The sequence below is a fragment of the Ips typographus genome, linkage group LG7 (assembly GCF_016097725.1).
Source record: "Ips typographus isolate SLU linkage group LG7, UJ_Ityp_2.0, whole genome shotgun sequence".
In the NCBI taxonomy this organism is placed as follows: Eukaryota; Metazoa; Arthropoda; class Insecta; order Coleoptera; family Curculionidae; genus Ips; species Ips typographus.
This window is the reverse complement of record NC_138428.1, coordinates 3,043,374-3,065,084: the sequence shown is the minus strand read 5'-3', so window position 1 is coordinate 3,065,084 and position 21,711 is coordinate 3,043,374. Positions and strand designations below refer to the sequence as shown.

At 35.0% G+C, this 21,711-nt stretch overlaps 7 protein-coding genes across 11 annotated transcripts; 3 read left to right on the top strand and 4 right to left on the bottom strand.

Annotated features, from left to right (window-relative positions):
- The first annotated feature begins 156 nt into the window (after positions 1–156).
- LOC145731524 (mitochondrial thiamine pyrophosphate carrier-like) lies at positions 157–2,553 on the top strand. Its single transcript, XM_081983343.1, has 2 exons — positions 157–529; positions 588–2,553. Exon 2 carries the CDS (start codon positions 588–590, stop codon positions 1,527–1,529), a length of 942 nt encoding a protein of 313 aa, XP_081839469.1. The 5' UTR covers positions 157–529; the 3' UTR covers positions 1,530–2,553.
- A 727-nt stretch (positions 2,554–3,280) lies between these two features.
- On the bottom strand, positions 3,281–8,138 carry LOC145731522 (nuclear transcription factor Y subunit alpha-like). Of its 3 annotated transcripts, none has more exons than XM_081983340.1 (9): positions 7,990–8,138; positions 7,617–7,936; positions 5,246–5,459; positions 4,898–5,042; positions 4,677–4,843; positions 4,450–4,620; positions 4,019–4,110; positions 3,811–3,973; positions 3,281–3,756 (listed from the first exon to the last, which is right to left on the bottom strand). In XM_081983340.1, exons 3-9 carry the CDS (start codon positions 5,438–5,440, stop codon positions 3,691–3,693), a joined length of 999 nt encoding a protein of 332 aa, XP_081839466.1. In that variant the 5' UTR covers positions 5,441–5,459; positions 7,617–7,936; positions 7,990–8,138; the 3' UTR covers positions 3,281–3,690. The 3 variants fall into 3 exon arrangements, with proteins under 3 accessions (XP_081839466.1, XP_081839468.1, XP_081839467.1); XM_081983342.1 differs by having other exon boundaries at positions 3,811–3,961; positions 7,990–8,135; XM_081983341.1 differs by lacking the exons at positions 7,617–7,936; positions 7,990–8,138 and adding an exon at positions 7,430–7,586.
- Positions 8,139–8,775: 637 nt separating this feature from the next.
- On the bottom strand, positions 8,776–14,590 carry LOC145731526 (uncharacterized). The gene is made up of 5 exons (XM_081983346.1): positions 14,288–14,590; positions 11,928–12,122; positions 11,585–11,776; positions 11,297–11,528; positions 8,776–10,298 (listed from the first exon to the last, which is right to left on the bottom strand). The coding sequence occupies exons 1-5, from the start codon at positions 14,465–14,467 to the stop codon at positions 10,237–10,239; spliced, it is 861 nt and encodes a 286-aa protein (XP_081839472.1). The 5' UTR covers positions 14,468–14,590; the 3' UTR covers positions 8,776–10,236.
- Positions 14,591–14,917: 327 nt separating this feature from the next.
- Positions 14,918–16,329, top strand: Asciz (ASCIZ zinc finger protein). The gene has a single exon (XM_081983339.1). It carries the CDS (start codon positions 15,210–15,212, stop codon positions 16,227–16,229), a length of 1,020 nt encoding a protein of 339 aa, XP_081839465.1. The 5' UTR covers positions 14,918–15,209; the 3' UTR covers positions 16,230–16,329.
- Positions 16,330–16,597: 268 nt separating this feature from the next.
- Positions 16,598–18,760, bottom strand: LOC145731525 (palmitoyltransferase ZDHHC3-like). Its single transcript, XM_081983344.1, has 6 exons — positions 18,212–18,760; positions 18,022–18,158; positions 17,886–17,970; positions 17,654–17,831; positions 17,439–17,595; positions 16,598–17,389 (listed from the first exon to the last, which is right to left on the bottom strand). Exons 1-6 carry the CDS (start codon positions 18,479–18,481, stop codon positions 17,338–17,340), a joined length of 879 nt encoding a protein of 292 aa, XP_081839470.1. The 5' UTR covers positions 18,482–18,760; the 3' UTR covers positions 16,598–17,337.
- A 282-nt stretch (positions 18,761–19,042) lies between these two features.
- Positions 19,043–19,707, bottom strand: LOC145731530 (uncharacterized). The gene has a single exon (XM_081983357.1). It carries the CDS (start codon positions 19,597–19,599, stop codon positions 19,093–19,095), a length of 507 nt encoding a protein of 168 aa, XP_081839483.1. The 5' UTR covers positions 19,600–19,707; the 3' UTR covers positions 19,043–19,092.
- A 70-nt stretch (positions 19,708–19,777) lies between these two features.
- On the top strand, positions 19,778–21,506 carry LOC145731531 (targeting protein for Xklp2 homolog). Of its 3 annotated transcripts, XR_014178824.1 has the most exons (5): positions 19,901–19,915; positions 19,975–20,126; positions 20,189–20,289; positions 20,356–20,936; positions 21,462–21,506. XR_014178824.1 is itself a non-coding variant. In XM_081983358.1 (3 exons), the coding sequence occupies exons 2-3, from the start codon at positions 20,218–20,220 to the stop codon at positions 20,761–20,763; spliced, it is 480 nt and encodes a 159-aa protein (XP_081839484.1). In that variant the 5' UTR covers positions 19,778–19,915; positions 20,164–20,217; the 3' UTR covers positions 20,764–20,939. The 3 variants fall into 3 exon arrangements, 1 of the variants encoding a protein (XP_081839484.1); XR_014178823.1 differs by lacking the exon at positions 19,975–20,126 and having other exon boundaries at positions 19,778–19,915; positions 20,164–20,289; XM_081983358.1 differs by lacking the exons at positions 19,975–20,126; positions 21,462–21,506 and having other exon boundaries at positions 19,778–19,915; positions 20,164–20,289; positions 20,356–20,939.
- The last annotated feature ends 205 nt before the right edge of the window (positions 21,507–21,711 follow it).

Below are 21,711 nucleotides of genomic sequence, written 5' to 3'. Positions count from 1 at the left end.
ATAAAAGCAAGCGCCCCCTATTGAAGATCGCCTAAATAAGATAAACCTTTTTTTTTCTTAAATAAATGCCCCTAATAAAATTAAATAGTTATACAGTACACAAGTTAGTTTCATTTAAAAAAAAAAGTTGTCTCATGTGTTATCTAGGATTATCCTGTTAAATTTAAAACTAAACACGAGTTAAGAATGATTAGAGGGCGCTGCTAAATTCAATATTGATTGTGATTTGTTTACTTTGGTCAAAGTCAAAATTAAACATAACCTTGAATTTGTCCTTTTTTAATTTAAATATTTGAAATTCAAATTAAATAAAATTATGGAAATCCATAATTAAAGAGTTTTGTATTCCCTTAATAATGAACGTTTAAACCATTTAATTTATCTGCATAGCAACTCATTTGTTTAGTTATCTAATAAAAATTCCATTAAAACTGAAACACTCTTGAAAATGGAATGCGGTCCAGGATCAACCTTGAATACATCCAAAAATACCCCTAAGCTACTGAGGACTGTCTAAAACCAACCCAAGGTAAGTTTGAGCCTACTAAATCCATAATAAAGTGAACTAAGCACCTACTGGAATTCAGATGGTTGGTTGGATTGAGTCACATCAAAACCTGAGCCAGTTTGATTTTATGGTAGCAGGAGGCACTTCTGGTTTCATTACCCGGGCAATATGTCAACCATTGGATGTGTTGAAGATCAGATTTCAGTTACAAGTTGAACCAATCTCCTATAACACCCACACTGCTAAATACAGATCAATAACTCAGGCAGTAGGGCTGATTTTTAAAGAGGAAGGTTTGAAGGCTTTCTGGAAAGGTCATGTACCAGCTCAGTGGCTGTCAATCACTTATGGAGTGGGTCAGTTCTGGAGCTATGAGGTACTCAACAGGCAAGCTCATAAAATCAACCTCCCTCCTAGTGTATCTCCTGCAATTACCTTTATATGTGGATCTCTAGCTGGTAGCTTTGCAACTGTAGTCTCTTTCCCTTTTGATGTAGTTCGTACAAGGTTTGTGGCACAAAGTGAACACCAAAAGATTTACCACAACATGGCTTCAGCAGTCAAACAAATCTGCACCACTGAAAGCCCTGTAGTACTCTTCAGGGGGCTGTGGCCTACTGTGCTGCAAATTGGGCCGCACGCTGGCGCTCAGTTTATGTGTTATCGCTTCTTTGATGACTTGTACAAAAAAATGGTTAAAGTGGACAATACTAGTCTACCAAGCAGTTTGTTTGCTGGTAGTTTGGCAGGTTTGTGCGCCAAAACTGTCATATACCCCTTTGATTTGGTAAAGAAAAGGCTGCAAATTCAGGGGTTTGGACACGCCAGGGCTCAGTTTGGTGAGCACTTTACTTGTAGAGGATTGCTCGACTGCTTAAAAAGGGTCTATCAGACTGAAGGTCACATGGGTTTTTTTAAAGGTTTAGGGCCTAGTTTGATTAAGGCTGTTTGCGCCACAGCCTTGCATTTCAGCAGTTATGAAATGATTTGCAACTCTTTACTCTATTTGAAAAAGTCTTGAGTTGTAAGTTACCAAAGAGTGAAGCTGGCAACACAGCATTATTTAATAAGTTCAAAAGTATCTCAATTTATACTGTTCTTGTTGTTGTTTTATTTATTTTATTGCCTAGTTGCTAAATGTTTTATTTTACAGGGTTGTTAAACTGTCATGGATCAACATAAAGCTTAGTTAATATTAAGATAATTAAATAATTATGCGTCTGTACAAGGTTGGTCCATATATTTAGAAAGCTTGTGAGGGCTTTGAGACAAAAGTGAAAAAATACAAAATGTTGATTTTTAAGGGAACACACTGTATATTTTGTGATGAGTTGATAGATATTTTTCTTCTGATTTCAAAAATGTATAGTAAGTTGACATTTGGTTTAGCAGTTTTCGAGTTATTGGGATTTAAAAACTGTTATTTTATTGTGTTTTAAAATGACAGTTGTCTTGAAAAAGTCAGAGACTAAACGTTATTAGTAGTGGAATTGATGCTCCATCTAGTGTGCAGAGCAAATTTGACGTCACTATGACGTATGAATTGCCAAGGAGATAGCCCATGCTTGAAGACAGGCACGGCATTGAAAGAAGAAGAGATGACATAATTTAACAAAACAATATGTTGACCAACTATCACATCATATCAGCGTGACGTTCGGTCTCCATACTATTCAAGGCAAGTGAGATTTTAAAATCACAATCTTTAAATACCAAAGCTTAACCAAATGTCGACTTTTTGGAATCAGAACAAAAAAAAGTATCAACTCATAATAAAATATACAGGGAGTCCCAATAAAAATTTATCAACTATCTATAGATATGTACCAACCCTGTAGGTATACTATAATTTAAAAATAATCAATCTCAACTTGGATTTTACTGACAACCCTGATTTTTTTTGTGATATTTGGGGTGTAGAAGGTTATTTGGTTAGAACAGAGAATGTGCCATAGTGATATTAACTAATCTAGTCAGTGAGTCACTATTTATTTTTTGTTAGTAAATATACTTTTGTTAGTTAATAAAAACGGGATTCTTTTTCACAGTGTCTTTGTGTATACCCACTGACTCCTTTAAATAAAAAGACTAATAAGTAAAGATGACGAATTTTTTGGTAAAAAATTAATTGATTTAATTGAAAAATAAGCAAGGTTGCAGAACAGTTCTCTTCATTAAATGTGGGATATTAATATATAAATCATAGAGTTGTTCTCAAACTGTCCTTTACAATACAGGGTTCTCTGTCCGACTAAAAGGTAAATATTGACCACTCTGTAGGTTTTTTTCATTTTCGGTCTCTGGGCTTTTCAACCATGTAGTATTGTCTAACTGAGGACAAAAGGTCACGTCAGCTAACCTCTCAGGACTTGAGAATTTATAATTAAAGTTTAGACCACCGTTGTGCTGACAAATTCACCATTTTTATAAAATATCTAAGAAACGGTACAAGATAGATATAGGAAAGTATTAACATGAATTACTAGCCTTCTTGCGAGGAATTCAAAAATTCAAATTAAAAAAGTTCAATAATCAAAATAAATATAAATTATAAACATCAAAGTGACCTCAGCAGTCCTCAAACTATTGTTGGAAACGACATTATTTGACAATTTTTTTGTTTATTACAATTTGAGCAGTTAAAAAAACTGGACATTTTTTATCTGTCTCACTCATGGAAGAGTCGTTTAAATTTAGGGACACACCCTGTCCTGTATGACGAGCTATAATGCCGCTTTATTCTAAAAAGGTACAACTAAGATTCTTCAAACATTACTAGCTTCAAAAATTTATTTTGTCATGATAGTAAAAAGTTAATTATTGCGATACACGCTCTAGAGCTTTGCGTCGTGTCTCAGCTAAATTACGTTGACTATTTGGTTGTAAAAAAAATAATACTCGACTAAAAACCCAAACTACGTAACAATATCAATAAATAATCAAGAGTCTATCACATTAATACACACGGTCTCGCCCTCCAAATTGACAGTATACTGTCACTATAGTTTAATTACTATAAAAGTGATGAAATCAACTTAAATTTGTTATGCTATGTACAAAAAAAAAACTAGAAATTAGGCAACAACGAAAATATATAAAAAATACATTTCGTACTTTTTGACCGCAAACAATACGAAATGTTTTACTATATTAGAAAGTAATCTAAGCTTATAATTACCAGTTCAGAATGTGATTTCTTTTTTGGTCTCTATACTGAGCGGGTCTGGTTTTATCATCTCGGGTAAACACTGCAGAAATAATCAAAATTAGCAACTTAATTAAAAACAAAACAATATACTTACCTCTAACGTTAGAGGGCCACCGTTCATCTGAATGTTTGCATAGGACACGTTGATTTGCTGGATTTCTTGCTGTTGTTGCTGTTGTACTTGTTGAGCGTGTTCCTGATTGGAGTGGAGTTGTTGCTGTTGCTGTTGTCGCTCCATTTCCTCTCTGGACGAGCACCTAATAAGTTAATTTAACCGGTATATAATGAGCAAAATGACTTACTTTCGTTTTTTAACCGAGCCGGAGTGGAATCGACCTCCTTCTCCTCGGATTCGATTCATTGCGTGACGGTGACGAGACTCGTGAAGATATTTCTAGAAAAAATTGTATATTGACTTTACTGTGCGAGAAATGCTTCCTAAAGTGTCGATAAAAAAGTGACTACTTGACGTTTAAACATGAAAATTTAACAGTTTAATTGAAGGTAAAAACAACCATCAAAATCCTCTATAAAACTTTGAAATGTATTTAACAATTTGTAAATAAGTGACTTTATAAAGCTACCAAACCATCAGGCATACAGAAAAAATAATAAATTTGGTATAAAAGCTTGTACAAGTTAGACATTAGAATGCTGTGATCAACATTGTTCATAATACCAGAAAACTGACAATTTAATATCAACTACAATGTTTGAATGGAAAAAAACTTACAGGTCTTTCTTTGGGTATTTTTCCCTCGGCCTCCAGTTTCGCCCGCGCCTGTCTCCGTTTCAGGATCCGTTTATACTGTTTGGCATTTACGTACAATGGCTCCTCTTCAAGGAACTCCTGTCCGGGAATTTGCACCCGCTGAAATTGTGTCCCGCTACTGCTGGGCACCATCTGAAACCAAATCGAACATTGATCGATGCACAAAACTTGCATAAGTCTTTACGTACGTCATTAGGACTTCGTACCATTACCAAGTTGCCATTGGCAACTGCAAGTCCTGCGGGCGCCTGCTGGACTACGGTGGACGTGGTCGGGCTTGAGGTTTGAGCTACCTGTTGGGTCGCAGCCGGTTGCGCGTTGGCTATTTGCACCAGGTTCCCGTTAATATTTAATACTGTAGTGAAATGTTCCATGTAAATTCAGTTTGACGTTTTGAGTTGGATGTTACCTGCTGTAGAGGCTTGTTGTAGGTTACCACCCTCAATGAGGGTGCTCGGTTGATAAATGAATGTTTGTCCGTCCATAGTTTGTAGTATTTGTTGTGTTGGTTGGACCAGAACTTGGCCCTGCTGTAGACTATTAACTGGTACAACCTGTATCAAAATGATTACATTCATTCAGGAGAAGAAGAAAAAATAGTGTCTGTATAGAAAAGACTATTGCCTACTAGTATTTGGAACAAGGATAGCCAGACGCACAATTTTTTCATAGATCATGGTAAAAAGTAGTAATGGACATCAATAACTGAAGATTGGTATATTGAATCTTTCATCATCAGTCTAATAAATTACTGTACCTGTATCTGTTGTAATCCTTGAGCTCCTGTGGGTGAGGCTACTTGAATCTGTCCGGCTGAAGGGACGGCATGGACCACTATCTGTTGTCCGTTGGCCCCTTGAATCACCTGACCTGGATTCATTTGCATGACTTGTACTTGTTGCGGGGACACGCCCATTACAACTTGACCGTCTGCGGTGGTCAGTTGCTCCATGGTAGCTTTACTCGATTATCTATTAATAAAGAAGGAAAAATGTTTTAAATGCGCTTTCCCAGGATGGTTATTCTAAAGGAAAAGCAAAAGTACCATTTTTTGTTTCAGAAATCAGCTACTGTCTCTGGTAATAATAAATTCTGTACAGAGGTATACACATTGTGTATTCTTAGACGGAAAACAGAATTAATATAATCCAGGACTACTAGGTAATTTGATAATCTAAAAAGACAATAATCTAGTAGAAAATAGTGGTCAAAGAGAGATAGAAGACATTTCCTCTCTATTCCCTTACATAGCTTTACAACAGATAATCAAGACTGCTGTTTCACTCTAATACTAAACCAGTAAGTACTTATCTTTAGAAAATTAATGGTGGGAGAGAACCATTGCCACATAATGCTGCTGACAAAGTTTTTAGAAGTTATAGGTCCACTTTTACCACCTCATAATTTTTCTAAGGACACTTTTTTGCTATTCCTTGTATATTTGAATTGATAAAATGCTGTATTGTATTTACCCATCTTTGCTAACAAATGATAATGACAATTATAAAACTGAATGCTTGGCCTTTGACTTTTTAGAGAAGTTTGTTGATCAACAGTACACATGTCCAGTATTAGGGTAAATCTCACTACAGGGAGTAGTCTGATGTAGATTGTACTGTTATACCTATCTAAGTATAGACAAAACCATCTGTTTAAAAATGTTAAGTAAATTGCAAATCTTATTGTACACAGTAATATGACCATATTGAGTAAAATCCCCAAATGTAAACTTATAAGGGAATCCCCAATACAGTTTGAAAATAAAAAATCACTTGTCAAGCTTAGAGTGAAGGCATTCAGCTGGATGTCTTTCTAGTAAAAAGAGAAAATGAAGGTTATAAGTATAAATATCTAGGTAAACATTCAGAAAACAAAGGCATATTACTAAGTGTTAAATAATAATTGTAGAAGAATAATCATACAACTAATAAAAAATATAAATTATTCAATTAAGTAAAATTTCATCTAAATACACTAGATGTGAAAATTTTAAAGCTTCACTATTTTAGTCTTATTAGTAGATTTAATTTGTTAAAAAATTTAGTCCACTATTTTTTCCTTTGTTCTCTCATTTTTGGTATACCTACCATAGATTTAAGAAAAGAATAACCAAAATTGCTTACTCTAAACACTCTATGGACTCATACATAATCTTTAGTCCTGATCATTGATAAAATTAATATAAAGGGCTGTTTGTTAATATATATTCCATTCGCCTTCATTGCAAGAACATGGACTTGTAATTTATAAGATAACATCTAGATTTTAATGGATTTAAGCACCAGTCAACCCAATAGTTCAACCAGTACAAAAAATTGTTAAACCCATATGTTCCTAGAAACTTGATGCACTTATTAAATATTGAGACTAAAGTCCACTGACAAAGTCAGTTTATGTTTTATTAAGAGACAATAAATTGATAAATACCAGAAACAAGTCTACAGAATTAACTCGAGAATTAACCTAAAATAATGTAGTACTTTTCATTAAAATTACAGTTTAGGTGGTACATTAGCAGGCTCCCTGGTTGACCAAGATTATGTTACTAAACTTTGAGTATAGCTCTTAAAATAGTGAAAATATGGAGTATTCCATGGAAGCCTTACTCTGTACCTTTAAATCTATTATACTCTACTGAATGTGGTCTTGTAGTATCTTCTCAATCGAGACTTATTATGTGAATAAAATGAGACATTGCAGCAGAAGATTTTAGACACTATTATACCTATGCTTTCACATTGAGCTAAAAATTGTGACCTTTTTGTCACTAACCCAAAAACTTGTTGGCCCCAGATTAGGCCCTTTCTACTACATTCACAGTACTGACACAATTTGACTACCTTGAACATTTAACTTAACATGTGTAGGCCTAAATTGATTTTTGAGTGGGTAAACACAACAAAGTAAAATCTAAGCAGTGAATGAAACTTGGAAATCAAACCTAAAACATAAAACCAGTGAATTTTGAGTTGGCCATTGTGAAAAAGATCAACAGTCAGCAACAAACGGGCCACGTCTGAGCTAGAAACACGTTTCGGGGCTTGGTGTGCCGTTTCCGGGCATTTTTCAAATCGTGGGGCCACAACAACCAGTACAGGAAGAAATCTAGTGATAATTTGTGAACTTACATTGGATAATTCACGGTGCACTTTCCCAATGATTGGTCGAGAAATTTAGACAAATCGGAGACCAATGGCCGACACACCGAAATACCGATTGGCCGAAGATGGCGACGGCTACCACTCCCTGTCGAGCGCGGCTCGGTCGATTTGCGCTCGACTTATCGACGGACGGCGGCTGGAGTAGCGCGGGAAAACCGGGCCAATTACAAAATTTACCGTTCGCGCTTCGCTGCCAATCGGCTGTTGATGGTTCGATTTTAAAACAAACTAGCATTGAAACGCCTCCTTGGCTACTAAAACAGTTCTGGCATGTGCTGGTGTATTCTCTAAAACCCACAACATTGTCAAAACCCCACAAACTGTAAATAAAACCACTCACCATATGATGAAAACCGCAAGTTTAAAATTTCAATAGCCACTTGCAGGATTCCAACACTTTAACCAACAAACAACAAAACACGCCAATTAGCAGCCCTAACAAACTAAACCTAACACTTTTAATTATAAAGAAGTCGAGAAAATCATTAAAAAACTAGAAACTTGTAAAAGCTGAGTGACATTTTAAAATGTGCTCTGTTTGGCAGCGCCACCTAATCCACTAAAGCTGTAACTTCGATAATGTGTAACATAATTCCTTTATCTACTTTCACGTAGAGTGAATAGATGGCGACACACGGAAATACCTTAACTGTACTTGTAATTTAATCAAAGAGTTTGTCAGTGATTAAAGTTACCTATTACATTAAAACTATAGTTAAGTTAAAACCATAGGCTTCAAAACACTATCAATATCTAACCTTACCCCAAGATAATGTTTGTTTCCTTTTATTAAGGGTCATATATTAATAATCATTCCTTGACTACCTTAAGTTTTAAGAAACCGTTAAGGATATGACCCTAAACTTTTCATTTATTTTGCAAAAACCAGTATAAAAGTCGGTCAATTTTACTTTGACAGTATAAAACCTTAACTTTTTAATTACTTGTGTTTGTGTATTATCAGACTGTGAAGGCTTTCACGGCCGGTCAAAACTGAAATATGAAAGTTATCCGGTCTTATAAGCGGTGGTCCGGTAGGAAGAAATTTTGTCTCTGATTGGACCACCTCTGCTTATAAGCCGAGATAACTGTCATATTTCAGTACTTGTAATTAAAGACAGTGGCATTTGCTTGAAGTGATTTATTTCAAAATGGTCCCCAAAAGATAAACAATCCTTTGACCCGACTTAAAACTAATAAAAAATCAAAATAATATAATATCAACGTATATACACACCAGTTTGAAAGCTCGTAACCTAAAAAAAGTACCATTCGTTTCTACATAACTTACAAAACACGTCACATGTAGTTAGTAATGAAGTAACGTAAAAACTATACGTATTTAATACATAAACTAAAACCAAACAAGAAACAGTGATTTATATATAAAAAAAACACAACTTAAACATTAAAAAGAAAGCGTAACAAAGTAAATAAATTATGTAAAACAGGTTAATGTTCATTCACAACATAATTATGATAACAGTAAAAGGGAATGGGTAAACTGGAGGTATTCCGTAAAACGGTCACCAATCAGGAGATCAAGTAGAAAAAGGACTGAACGCCAACTGAAACTAAAGGAAGACGAGAATGATCAAGAGTGTTTAGGGACAAGATGAGGTTTTGGCACCGTAACAGCATAATATAAATAATAATCACTTACCCTAGTTTACCCTTGATTTTTTTCGATGGAATGTACAATCACCGCGAAATATTTACACCACTTCAACGACTACACGAGCAAACATTGGATGTATAAAAAATAAAACTAACCCTCCGATAAACCTATGATTTAAGGGTTTTTCTTAGAAGATAATTCCAGGATGCAAATAACGTTCTAACAGTCTCTTTTGTACAAATAAATAGTTAAAAAAAGTGAGGACACTGAACACATGATCAATTTGTATCAAATTATCTTTGCAAGAGAAATAATAATTTGGCCAGAGCCTACGTTGACATGATTTCTTCATAGTTAAATGACTTTTGGCAACCAAAGTAAAAAATATAACAGAAAAATACAGAGTGATACAAACAGGTAAGCCAATCCATTAATTGAGCAAATTAAAAAAGCACATTTTTTTCCTTAAGGAATCTGTGATTAATTGATTAACCTACTCTTCTGGAACACCCTGTATAAAATAAGTTACAGACCAAATAAAAAAAAGTAGTTCAAATTAACTTAACTTACCACATTCTCTAGCTGTCATACTTGTGACGTATTACCGTCATTTTGCCTGCAATTAAACTGGATGTGACGTTATGTTGCATCGTGAAAACCTGACGATTAACCGGGTTAGTCTATCCTTAACCTTACTTAGCTACGATTAGAAAACTATATCATAACAAATCTATATAGAGAAGGTTGAGCCGGTAACCAACTGAAGACAGTTTACGCTTAACTCAACCGAGCTGGACTCACGATACTGGGTGATATATAACAAACTTCCCCATCCGTGGATTATTTGACGTACAGTCCCGGTCTCGCTGTAGTCTCGTTAGGACAAGAATGAGGTTAGGTTTGTAATCACATCGGCCGTTAAGGCTTCGCGCTTTTTTTTATGTGTATAGATAGTCGCGTGACTGTTTATTAGTTATCTCTGCGGGCTTTTTTCTTACTTTTCTTCACCGGTTTCGCTTCGGTCCACGTGTCTGAAACAACAATCTTTAGTTTTAACATGCAATCGTTTTTATGAAAGTAATACAAAATAATACCTCGTTGTTTGTATTGAAATAAATGAAATCAGTATTGGCTTTTTTTAAAACTAAAATCTTCAGTCATGTCACTCATATGTGACTAGGAATCTACTATCTCCCTCGTTTGTATACTCATTGATAGAGACTGCCAAAGGTAAAAACCTTAAATTTTACAATTATGACACTTTACAGCGTGGCTTATAGTCGTGTGACATTAAAACTCATCCAGCAGTGAGATGAAACCAAATGAACTATCAAATGCAAAACAGTTGTACCTTGTATTTACTCCTCAATAAATTTGATATTTGTGAGGCTCTCAGGTCATTGGGGAACGGGTTTCGACAGTTATGACAGCTGTAACGCGGCGTATGAAAAGTATAAAAGTGTTCCTTATCGTCAGAACTATGATGCAGCTGTAAACACAACTTACAGTGCACTTCGTCAAAGAAACACATTTATTTGACATTTTATATTTTCAGGTCACTGGTGACTTTGGTGAGCGAGTTTTGACAGTTATGACAGGTGTCACGTGACGCAAGTAAAGTATTAGAGTCTTCCTTAACAGTCAAATTTGGCTTTATGGAGATGTAAAAGTCAAATCCCAAATAGTCCAAATTACATTGCCTCAATTTTTGCTTTGATGTGCAGTTATAACTGTTATTAGCCTTTTCTCTTGAATTCTCCTAAAATTCCTTAAATTTTTTTGTGCAAAAGTTCAAATTAACAAAACATTGAATGTTTCAGTAACTATCCTAGAAGGAAACTTTCTGTTTACAATATAATAATAATAAGAAGGATAATTTATTGTATAGATTTAGATACTGATCTCAACTGCTTATCCATTTAACTGTATGGTTAATAACGTTTGAACACATTATTAGATGTAAGATATTACAGACACAGTTTATTATTATAAACTCTATGTGACAAATAACCAAAAAAATTACACTTACCACCTAGTTCATCGAAAACGGCACCAGATGGCGCTACAGCAGGAGCTGACGGCTCCTCAGGTTGTGACTCAGGTGCTGCAGCAGGTTCGGTAACTTCCACCGGTTTTACTGGCTGTGCAGGCTCTGCCACTTTCTTCACCTTCTGCTTCTTCGGTTTCTCCTTTTTCTCCTCGACAACGGGAACAGGCTCTGGCTCGGCAACTTCCTCTACCTGAGCTGCTTCAGGTTCAACCTACCACACAATTACCTCTGAAATAGATAATCTTGTGCCCTAAAACTCAGACTAACCTCAATTACAGGTTCTTCGACATCTTCCACGACAGCGGCTGTTTGTTGCGGTAGCTCTGCTTCAGATTCCTTCACTTGCTTTTGTTTCTTCTCCTTCTTGGTGGGTTGTTCGACTTTCTTTTTCTTATCGCCTTTAGTGGGGACAGTCTCCCAGTTGCCGTCATCAAAGTCGACTGGTTTTTCAATAACAGTCTGTAAACATATATTCATAAAAAGTTAGTTTAACTTGTTGTGTCAAAGTACCAGTCTGTTGCAGTGAGAAGTTAAACCTTTGACAAAACATACACAAACAAATTTCAAACCTTCTGAATGTTATAAATTAAGCAAAAAAAAAAAAACTTACCTTCTTGGTGGCTTTCTTTTTCTCTGTGACTTCCAAATTTTTTTGAGGCTTAGCAGACACTTCAGGTTTCTTAGCAACAACTGGTTCAGGTTTCTTCTCCTTCTTCACACTCTCAGGACTCTTCTTCACTTCCTTTGATGGAGATTTGTCAGATTTGCTTACACCAGTGGCCACTTGACCATTCACTGCTGGTTTCTATAAGAAAAATACACATTGAGTTCAAAGTTGTGTATCTAAAGTTATAGGAATATAAATTTTTGCAAAAAAGAACTCATTGTGAAGAAAACACTTTCTTTTATGTCTTTTTCATGTAATGACTGTGGAACTTGTTCCAGTTTTACTTCCAATCCATTTGCATAGACTGAAATTTTGTTCTTTTACATTGTTAACAAAGGAACTAACAAAGACTAGAACAAGCTACTAGACAGCATTATTGTCTAGTAATTAATAGTAATACTTATTCTTATCCATCTGTAAATCCTAAATATTTTAAGGTAAAAATCAGTTAAGTATGGAAAATATTTGGTCTCATTAGATAACATTTTACAATCTAGAGAAAATGCTTCTTCTTTCTTCTCTAGTAGTCTCTCACTTTTTCTTTTAACTACAGAATTTAAATTGTGGTTTAATTCATTTAATTGAAAAAAAAGTCAACTGCTTTCTAGCCTTTATCACTTTTATTTGCTTAATTTACTTTAGCATAATTGTATTATTATGTTTTTCTTACTTTCATTAAGAAACCATAAGAATCAATTCTAACAAAACAAATCTTAGTAAAACGCGATTCAGGTAATTGCTAAATTGCTACATTAATCAGACTCGCGTTAATTGATAGTCTGTGACGGTAACACAGAAGAAACCATTGACCAATTCCGACAACAGTTTTCAACAAAGCAAATTCAAATTCATTAAGGTATTTTATTGTCCATTTTGTCACTTTCAATTACATAAACCTGATACCTAACCAATCAGAGTAATAATCTGATTAGAACAAGATACATTAGGAATTAGCAACAATGTGAGCATTCCTAGAGCTGCACAACATTTCTGTCCTACACAATCAGGTTGGTTATTAAATAGTGGTTCTGTGAATGGATTTTCAGTCTTTAAAATTCTTTCTAGAAGGAATGTATACTAACTTGATTATGTTACACTTTACACTAACTTAACACACCACATAAACATTAGAATTGAAGCAGTTTTGAACTAATGAGAATGTGGCCCTTCTGCCTATTTAAAGAATGATACAAAAACTTCTTAATATAAAATTATCCTTAAGACTAAAACAGTAAAGTCTTGCTTGACATAACTTTTATTTGTGCATTCGGTTTTTGTGTGAACTGTTGTATTTCACTCCAAAAATAGCTACAGTTTCTGCACTGAGAACATCTGGTTAGTTTTAGCTGATTAGCAGTTGATAAATAATAAGAGGAATTATCAAGATTGGGCTAACAGTTGGTTTAATGTGAACAAAGTTTCTAAATGACAAAACAAGAATCAAATGATGTTCTTTGAGGTAATATGTTTAGGGATGTGAATAAAGTGAAATGTAACAATTTTTTTTATTGATCAGAGTTCCTGTGGGAAATATCTTGAGCACTGTTATTTTCATTGCCTCCATACAACACAGTTTCAGCACAAAAATATTCACAAATCTGTTGACAAATCTTCTTAAACACTTAGAAAATAGATTCACTAGCCAGTTGTTTATAAGTGCCTTAATAAGCTTAAAAGTTGAGCAAAGGTTAGCCCACAATATCTTTTAACTGAATTCAAAAATTATACAACTGAAAACTCCTTGATTGCAATAATATTTGACTACAATGTAATACAAAATATCCAAAATTCAAGAACAACTCAAAGTCCAAACTCTGCCAGTATCAGTATTATCTTCATGTTGACTATGATCCTATAACCAATTTTTGGGTGAGCAATTAATTGTTATTACAATATTGAACATCTAGGAATATATAAAGAACAATCTAGGAACCTCCTTGATAAAGTTGTTGACTTCACCATGCAATTCAATTAGGGAGACACTATATGGTAAAACAATTGTTTGTTTCATAAATGAGAACCCAAGAGAACTTTACCTGGATGTGGATATAATAGTAACAATACAGCAACTGATAAAAGACCATCAATTAATGCAAATCTTGAACTACTGATCTAGATTATGAGTTTAATTACACTAAAAATACAGTGTCATCTCTTAAATAAAAAAATGTAATCAAACAAAGGCTTGTAAACTTGACAACCCACCAAAGCATATGGTAGCAAATTGACACTTAAAATGGGGCTACCAAAGCCAGTTTATGAAAGAATAGCCCCCTTAATTTAAGCTGCAAACAAATGATTACCTTTTCTTTGGACTTCTTCTTTTTGGCGGCCGATTTTTTGTCCTCGAAACCGAGCTTGAACTTTGGCTGTTGCGCTGGCCGAATGGAGTAAATAAACAGCAAAACGCAGGCACCCACGGCCAGGAGGACCGGTACCACCATTAAAAATTGGGACTGCGCGAATTCCGTTACGATTTCCATGACTGTTGGCTGGAAAATGGATTAACGTGCACTAGGAATATGCGAAAATTGCCACGAGTTCGATTTTGAGCGAAACGCCGTGGCCGTGGTTCAAAGTGGTGTATTTTTGTCGTTGTCGAAAATATTTGGTGACGCGTCCATGACGTAATGACAGAAGTTGGAACTATCGACAATTGACAGAAAATATGCAGTGTTGATAGTGCTTTTAGGCTCAATTGTTTACTTATTTTATTAATATCTATAATAAGTGTGAAGTAGCGACCTACTTTAATTACTAAAAATGTTAATAAAAAAACCCCTGTTTACCATCTCATCTCACTTGAAAGTAAAAACCTGCTAAAAAAATATTATGTGCGCTAAGCGCTAAGATTATTTTTAATCACACAGAGATTTGGCAACAGTGGGTGGTAAATGGTAAATGTCAATATCATTAATGTCATTGTCAAATATTTAAATAAATTTGGATTTGTTTGTAAATAGAAAATACCAATTAATTAAAATAATTAAATAGTACTACTTTAGATTATTTGAATAGAAATTGTAAAAAAGTAGTTATATTAATTAGTCATTTATTTATATATACTTTATATATACTTATTATTGTGCTTTAATGAAATTATTAAGAAATTAAGAATAGAGAACCAGCAAACCAGTTTGAAAAGTTGCACTACCTAAAATCAAAAATATCTGCTTTATGCAAGGTGTGACAGGTATAAATCTTGTTTAGACTTAGTGACAGACTATGGCAGAGCCAATAAAAATCTATCCCACAATTGAAGATTGCCAAATCAAAAACAAGATCAGCTGCTCAGACTGTTCCCAGGTATTCACTTCTGAATCCAATTTAAATTTGCACATAGCCAAAACCCACGGAAGATCCGATCTACAACGAGTTACAGCAGAAAAATGGTACTTCTGCCCTATTGACCAGTGCCCTTGGAATGAAATGATGCACTTTAAACGTCTCAAAAACTTACGGCAACATTTTGTAAAGAGCCACATGGTAAAACAACTGAAATGTCCTTCATGCCCTAAATGTTTTGCTGTTGAAAGTGAATTGGTCAGGCATTCTAAGTATTGCAGTGTATGGTTTAGCTGCCTAAATTGTAATGCCTCTTATGGATCTTATGAAACTTTAAAAACACACTGCAGAAGAAAAGACCATAAACTATTGAGTAAACAGGACTATAGAGCACTTGTAGGTGAGCAACTAGTTCACATTAAGGAGACTGTAATAAGGAATGTAGTGACACAATCAACCCAAACAGAATCACAAGTTGGTCCAAACAAATGTTCAGTGGAAACACAAACCTCAGAGAGTAAGATCACTAGTGTGGTAGAATCCAAAGAAAGTTCCTGCAACACTTCATTCAATATTGAAGATTTTGAGTTTACAATGAGGGAACACATTCAAATGAATTCTTCCAGTACTCAAACACAATCAATCCCATCTGATCTGCTGAGCAATTTGGATCCAAACTTGTTTAATTGCAGCAGCAAGACCCAAACTGACATGCTGTTTCCCAATGAGTTTTGCAATGATTTTTACTCAGACATGTACACTCAGACTTGTGATGAAATTCTGAGTGGCCTGACTGATATTCAGACACAAACTGTACAGGACACTTTAAGATCAGTGGAGAGTCAGACACTTATGTCCAGTGCAGACAGGTTGTGTCCCAGTATTTTTAAGGATATTGTGCATACTGAGACACAGACTGATGAGGAGTTTAGGCAGATGCTGGAAATTATTAATTCCTGACTGTAAGAGATGTTTGAATGTTTAGTATGTTTATAGAGACTTTTGTTAATGTTGTAAAAGCAGTTACTGAAAGATATTAATATAAATAATAGTTAAACTACATGTTTTACAACTCAAATCATTTTTTTTGTCAGACATCATTTTAAAATTTTCTATATTATAGTAGTTCCCCCTTTTATTTTGACACTCTATGGAGAGCAGAGTAAGTGTGACACAACAAGAAAAAAACTGAAGTTTTTACAGATTTTCCTATGCTATCTGCAGTGTCATATGATGTTAAAGACATAATTCATAAAATGTAGGATTTTTACATATCTAGAAATAAAAAGGTTTCAAAGGTTTTCTATTTAAATTATTAAAGCATCTGGTAACTTTTATATATAGTTTATTTCATATTATGTAAATCTGCTAGGTATATACAGAGTGGCTCAAACTTATAAATAAACAAATAACATAAGTTGACACATATATTTTAAATCAACCATGTCTGCTTTTATAGTCATGTAATCATCAAGCTTTGTAAACCAAACAGAAGTAAAATTGCTTGCTTTGTCAAATTAATTACACCACCACCTTTTTTATCTGTTCATAAGGAATTTTGAATCACACTGTATATGCACACATGATGTGTGAATGAAATACCCATAAAGATGGGTTCCTAGTTAAATTAAATCTATAACGCGAGCATATTGGGAAGCCTAAAATGTTGATTTTGATCCAAAAGTTCACAGTATAAAATAGGGCTTTGCCTCATACCTATATCTAAATCGATTCCCATGGTACTCTTATACAAATATATCACAATATAAACAACTATTAAAAAAAAAACAAGTTAAAAACATAAATGAATGAAAGCTGTGATATACCAAATATTTTATATTATTTACTCTCTTTTAAGTTTTGATTACCTAAGATTTTATAGTCTTTTTGACATCAGACTAGTATTTTTTTAAGCCTGCCCTGTTTATTACTTACCATAACATTATTTGAAAGTTTTAAATTCCAAAAATGTTTAGCTAAGTGTATGCTAAAGGGCTCACTTGAAGAGGCAATCAGAATATACAAACCATTAAAATTGTAAATATTGCACTGGTGTATTTGGGTGATTTTAATAATTAAAAGGCGCTCCAAAGCCCAATACTGTCATACAGCAATACACACTTAAATAGACTAAGTCAGACTGGGTAAAAATCCAACTCACTCTTATACTTTTTGGGGCGTGCAAATGGTGAAAACCAAAACAATGAAAATCTACCAAATACAGCCTGGATACTCTTCCACCTAGACTTTTTCACCCATCTTGCTTCTTCTTTTTTAAGTTGTTCAATTCCAGTCTCATCATTCCATATAGCTTGAACTTGTGTGCCTGTTTTTTTTTTAATACTTCTAAATAGTGTCAGAGTGGTCATTTTGACAGCACTTACCAAGCATCACAGCAGTGAAAATTGCAAACAGCAATGCCTCAAACATTAAAAATAGTAACAGCACTATAGTGACTGGTGGTGAATGACTGGTGCATTCTTTCCATTCATGCCTCACACATAACAAAAACTGGTTAATGGCTAAGAAAAGGGAATGTAAGGATATCAGGCAGATGTAAAACTGCAAATAAACACTCAGTACAGAAACCTAGCAACTACAATAAGTCCAACTTACTGTAAACAAAACAAAGTACTTTTGATTATTTTCTCCAACACAATTGTTCACCCAAGGACAGTGATGATCCATTTTTCGGATACATCTAAATCACAACAATGGTATACACTCACATTGACTGGAAAACTGGACTTACCGTTGACACACTGAACAGTGATGTGCTCTATCAGGCTTAATGCTACAACACTTGGAACACTTAAAAATAATCTGTCCTTCCCTTAATCCCATTTGTTGTAACATCTCTTTGGTTGCATTGCCTTTGGGGACTGCACCCTAAAATTCAAACAAACTCACCCCACTGACCCCAACAACTCCCATCTACTTACAGGGTCTGTGAACATAGTTTTCAGATGGGAAGTAAAGGCAAGAAAAGCGCACATTTGAAATATGATGGTGTTAACTATACTGTACACAGGGTGTGGATTGGGGTATAGGATAACGGTCATAACAACAAACTCCGCGTATAAAATCAGCATCCAGGTTAAAAACGCACATATTATGCCGCAAATGTCTCTAATGCACCAAAACATGCCCCCACAGCACTTGTTGTGAAAGTCAGACTCCCTGCGGAAGTAAGGGTGGTCGTATTCCATCATTGTGCTTCAGGAACTATAAGGGTCCTAAGGAAGAGTTTGTCAGACTGTTTTAAACCATTTCTTAAGGGGTTTTGTGGAGTTTTGGGTGCTTAAGTGCATTGTCGACCTTGAGGTAAGTGTTCGATACTTTTTTTTTAATTTCACACTAGGCGCTCGCGGTATAATCGATTCGATACGGGATAAAGTAAAATTGAAACTTTTTAACATGCATTAATAAATAATCATAGAATAATAAAAATTCATAACAATTTTTAAGGAATGGTGGAAGTCAACTGTCGAATTAAATACTGTTATGACAGAGACACGGGTCAAAAGTCAAATTTGTTTGTCAACTGACTGAGTATTCTGTTTTGATAAACGCGATCACGTGACAAAACTATATTTTATTTTTCTGTTATATTTAATATTTGAATTAAAACAAATTTAAAATTTTAAGCCTTTGGTTGCACATGCAAATACAACCACTCACGAAGCCAATAAAAGCCATTTTTTTCTAATTTAAATCCTAGTCCTGTTCTAAATTCTAACCTTAAAAGCCTAATATTTTAAACTAAATAAAGGTAGAAATACAGTCTCATATATTTAGCAAAACAAGTAATAGAAACAAATTATTAGTGAACCTTCCAATACTTGACTCCAGCAAACATAACCAATGCAGTAAACCCTATAGTTCCCACAAAAACTGACAATCTCTTTGAAGATTTTTTATGTACAAATTGAGCCTCACACCTCAACACTTCCTCCTCCAAACGGTCCACACAACTACTCAAACACTTGGCGGCCGAACCGAGTTTAATATAACACAAATCCACCTCAGGTCTATGCAAGGCATAAGACAAATTGGCCAGATGCTTGTTGAGTTGAACTTTAATATGAGTTAGAGTGAATTCCAGATACTGTTTGTCCACGGTTAGGTCTCGGCGTTTTTCCGTGGGTATTTGTAGGGTGCTACAGTGGTTTAGGATTCTGATTCGAGTTTCTGAGTCTTCAATGCCCAATTCTTGTAGGTCTTCCTCGACCAGGACTTTGAGCAAATAGGAGTCGATGCCATGGGCTCTGAATTTGCCGACGTGCTGATCGGCGTCGCAGGCCCTTAAGATTGTTTCCAAAAGATCCATTTTTGATTTTATACCATACTTTTTAGTTAGTTGATAATTGAAATATAAACAAAGTAATCTAAAAGCTAACCTAACCTCATTAACTGAATGTTAAGATAAATTAACCTTACTTTTTTACGGACAATTTTCTTAAGATTATGTCACGTTAATACAGTTACCTTCTTTACCAGATGGTCATGTGATATATTCACTCGCTGCCAGAATTTACCAACTGACTTTTGACATTCCAAGTCCAAAACTTGTTATTTTCCAGTATTTTGAATCAAGTTTTCCTTTGCAGTTCCAGGTTCCATCTATGAATTCCAGACTAGACAGGGTAGGTGCAGGACAATAAGTTCTTTAGACTTAAGAAAACTGCTTTCTTCTATCAACCAGACAATAAAAAAACGTCAGGGACTGTGGAACAAAGAAACATGTATTTTTGCCATTGTTGTACCTAAAACCTGTCCAGAAAAGACAATTGCTCAAAAAGCAATTTGTTTTATATTAAGAAATTCAATATCAAATAGCAGCAATAGCATAGTCAGGTAGGTATATCCAATGTCAATATGTCATTATTGTTAGGTTTTGACTGAATAATCTGAGGCAGTAAGAGAGAGGCATTCCAATCCAAAAACAATGAACAAAGCAGGCAGCAAATCTGCTTCAATGGATAGCATAAACTCCATAATCAGCAAAGGTTCCTCAAAAGTTAGTTTTTTTTAAGCAACCTTGGTACACTTAACATTGATATATGAACATGTTATTTTTGTTTAGTCAAGTACTGAAAACTTATCCACCAACTTCAAAGCCAGACCAGCTTCAGTTCTTTATAAGAAACCATTCATACCAGCGGCCAGTGATAAAGAACCAACAATTCCGGAACCGATTTGCCTACAAACCGAGCGCAGACGCTTAAACAGACTAGCGTTTGAGGAGGAACACCGCCAGAAAAAGCAAATGTTGCAAAGATATGACCAGCAGCGAGAAGAACTGAAAAAAGCGGCGGAAAAGGAGGAAATTGCCAGGATTCGCAAAATGGTCGAAACTAAAGCCACGCCCATGCCTAAATATAAGGGAATGGTTATTCAACCATCTACCAAGAAACTAACGGTGCCTAAGTCGCCCACAAATCATTTAAAAATTTCTCGGAAAACGAGCAAGGAAAACGTGTCCAGTAATTAAGATGAGTTTTATTACTTATTTAGGTTATAGTTCTTAGTCTTAGCTTAGATGATTATCCCATATTTTTACAGTACCTATATCTCTACTATTTCTTTTTGTCTCTAAAAAACACTAACTAGGTACACCTGGTTATAGGCAACAGCTGTCAAATCTAAATGAATAAATACTTATAGGTTTGGACTTCGATTTTCAACTTGAAACGTATCGCACGTCTGTTTCGTGGGCGCCATTTTTGTCGCTAAGAAACCACGTTTCTTGAAACGGTGTTCAGAGAAATTTGAAGTTGACGACCGAATTCCGCAGCCGATCGAGTGGAAGTGTGGGGCCTCTAAGTGGAAAAGTCGATTCCTAAAGGTCTACGGGGAATTGTCTTGTGCGGTGCACTTCCAGGAGGCGGAAAGGGTGAAAACCTAGGTCAAGACCACGTGGATGTGACAGTGATGGTTATAGTTTCCACGAGGAATGACTATATCTTTTATTCGGATCGTGCCCTTAATCGCTCTTAGACTTTTTTGTGTACACATATTAGTGTTTTTTGTAAAATTCTGCAAGCGGGAGGGATGAGAGTTTCTCAGACGCACGCAAGTGCCTCTTCCGCGGAACTTTAGTAATCGTGTATCGCGTAATCGCGCTGTTAAACTGGCTGAACGTCTCATTGACGAGTGGCCATCGTAACCACAACACAACAACACTTATAGGTTATGTGTTGTGTTGTACATATTAAACAGTTTTATACACAAAAACTTCTTAACTCGTACTTCTTGCTGAATTAGAACTATGAATTCATCTTTTACACTTTCCGCACTTAAGATAAATAACGTTTCCAAGTTTGGAAGTGAATAATTACATTATTTACATTTGAAGATGGCGCCATCTTTTAAAACGAAGGTGCTACCATTACGTAACGAACTGTCAGAGGGAGCGTTCCCCGATCAAACGTAAACTTGA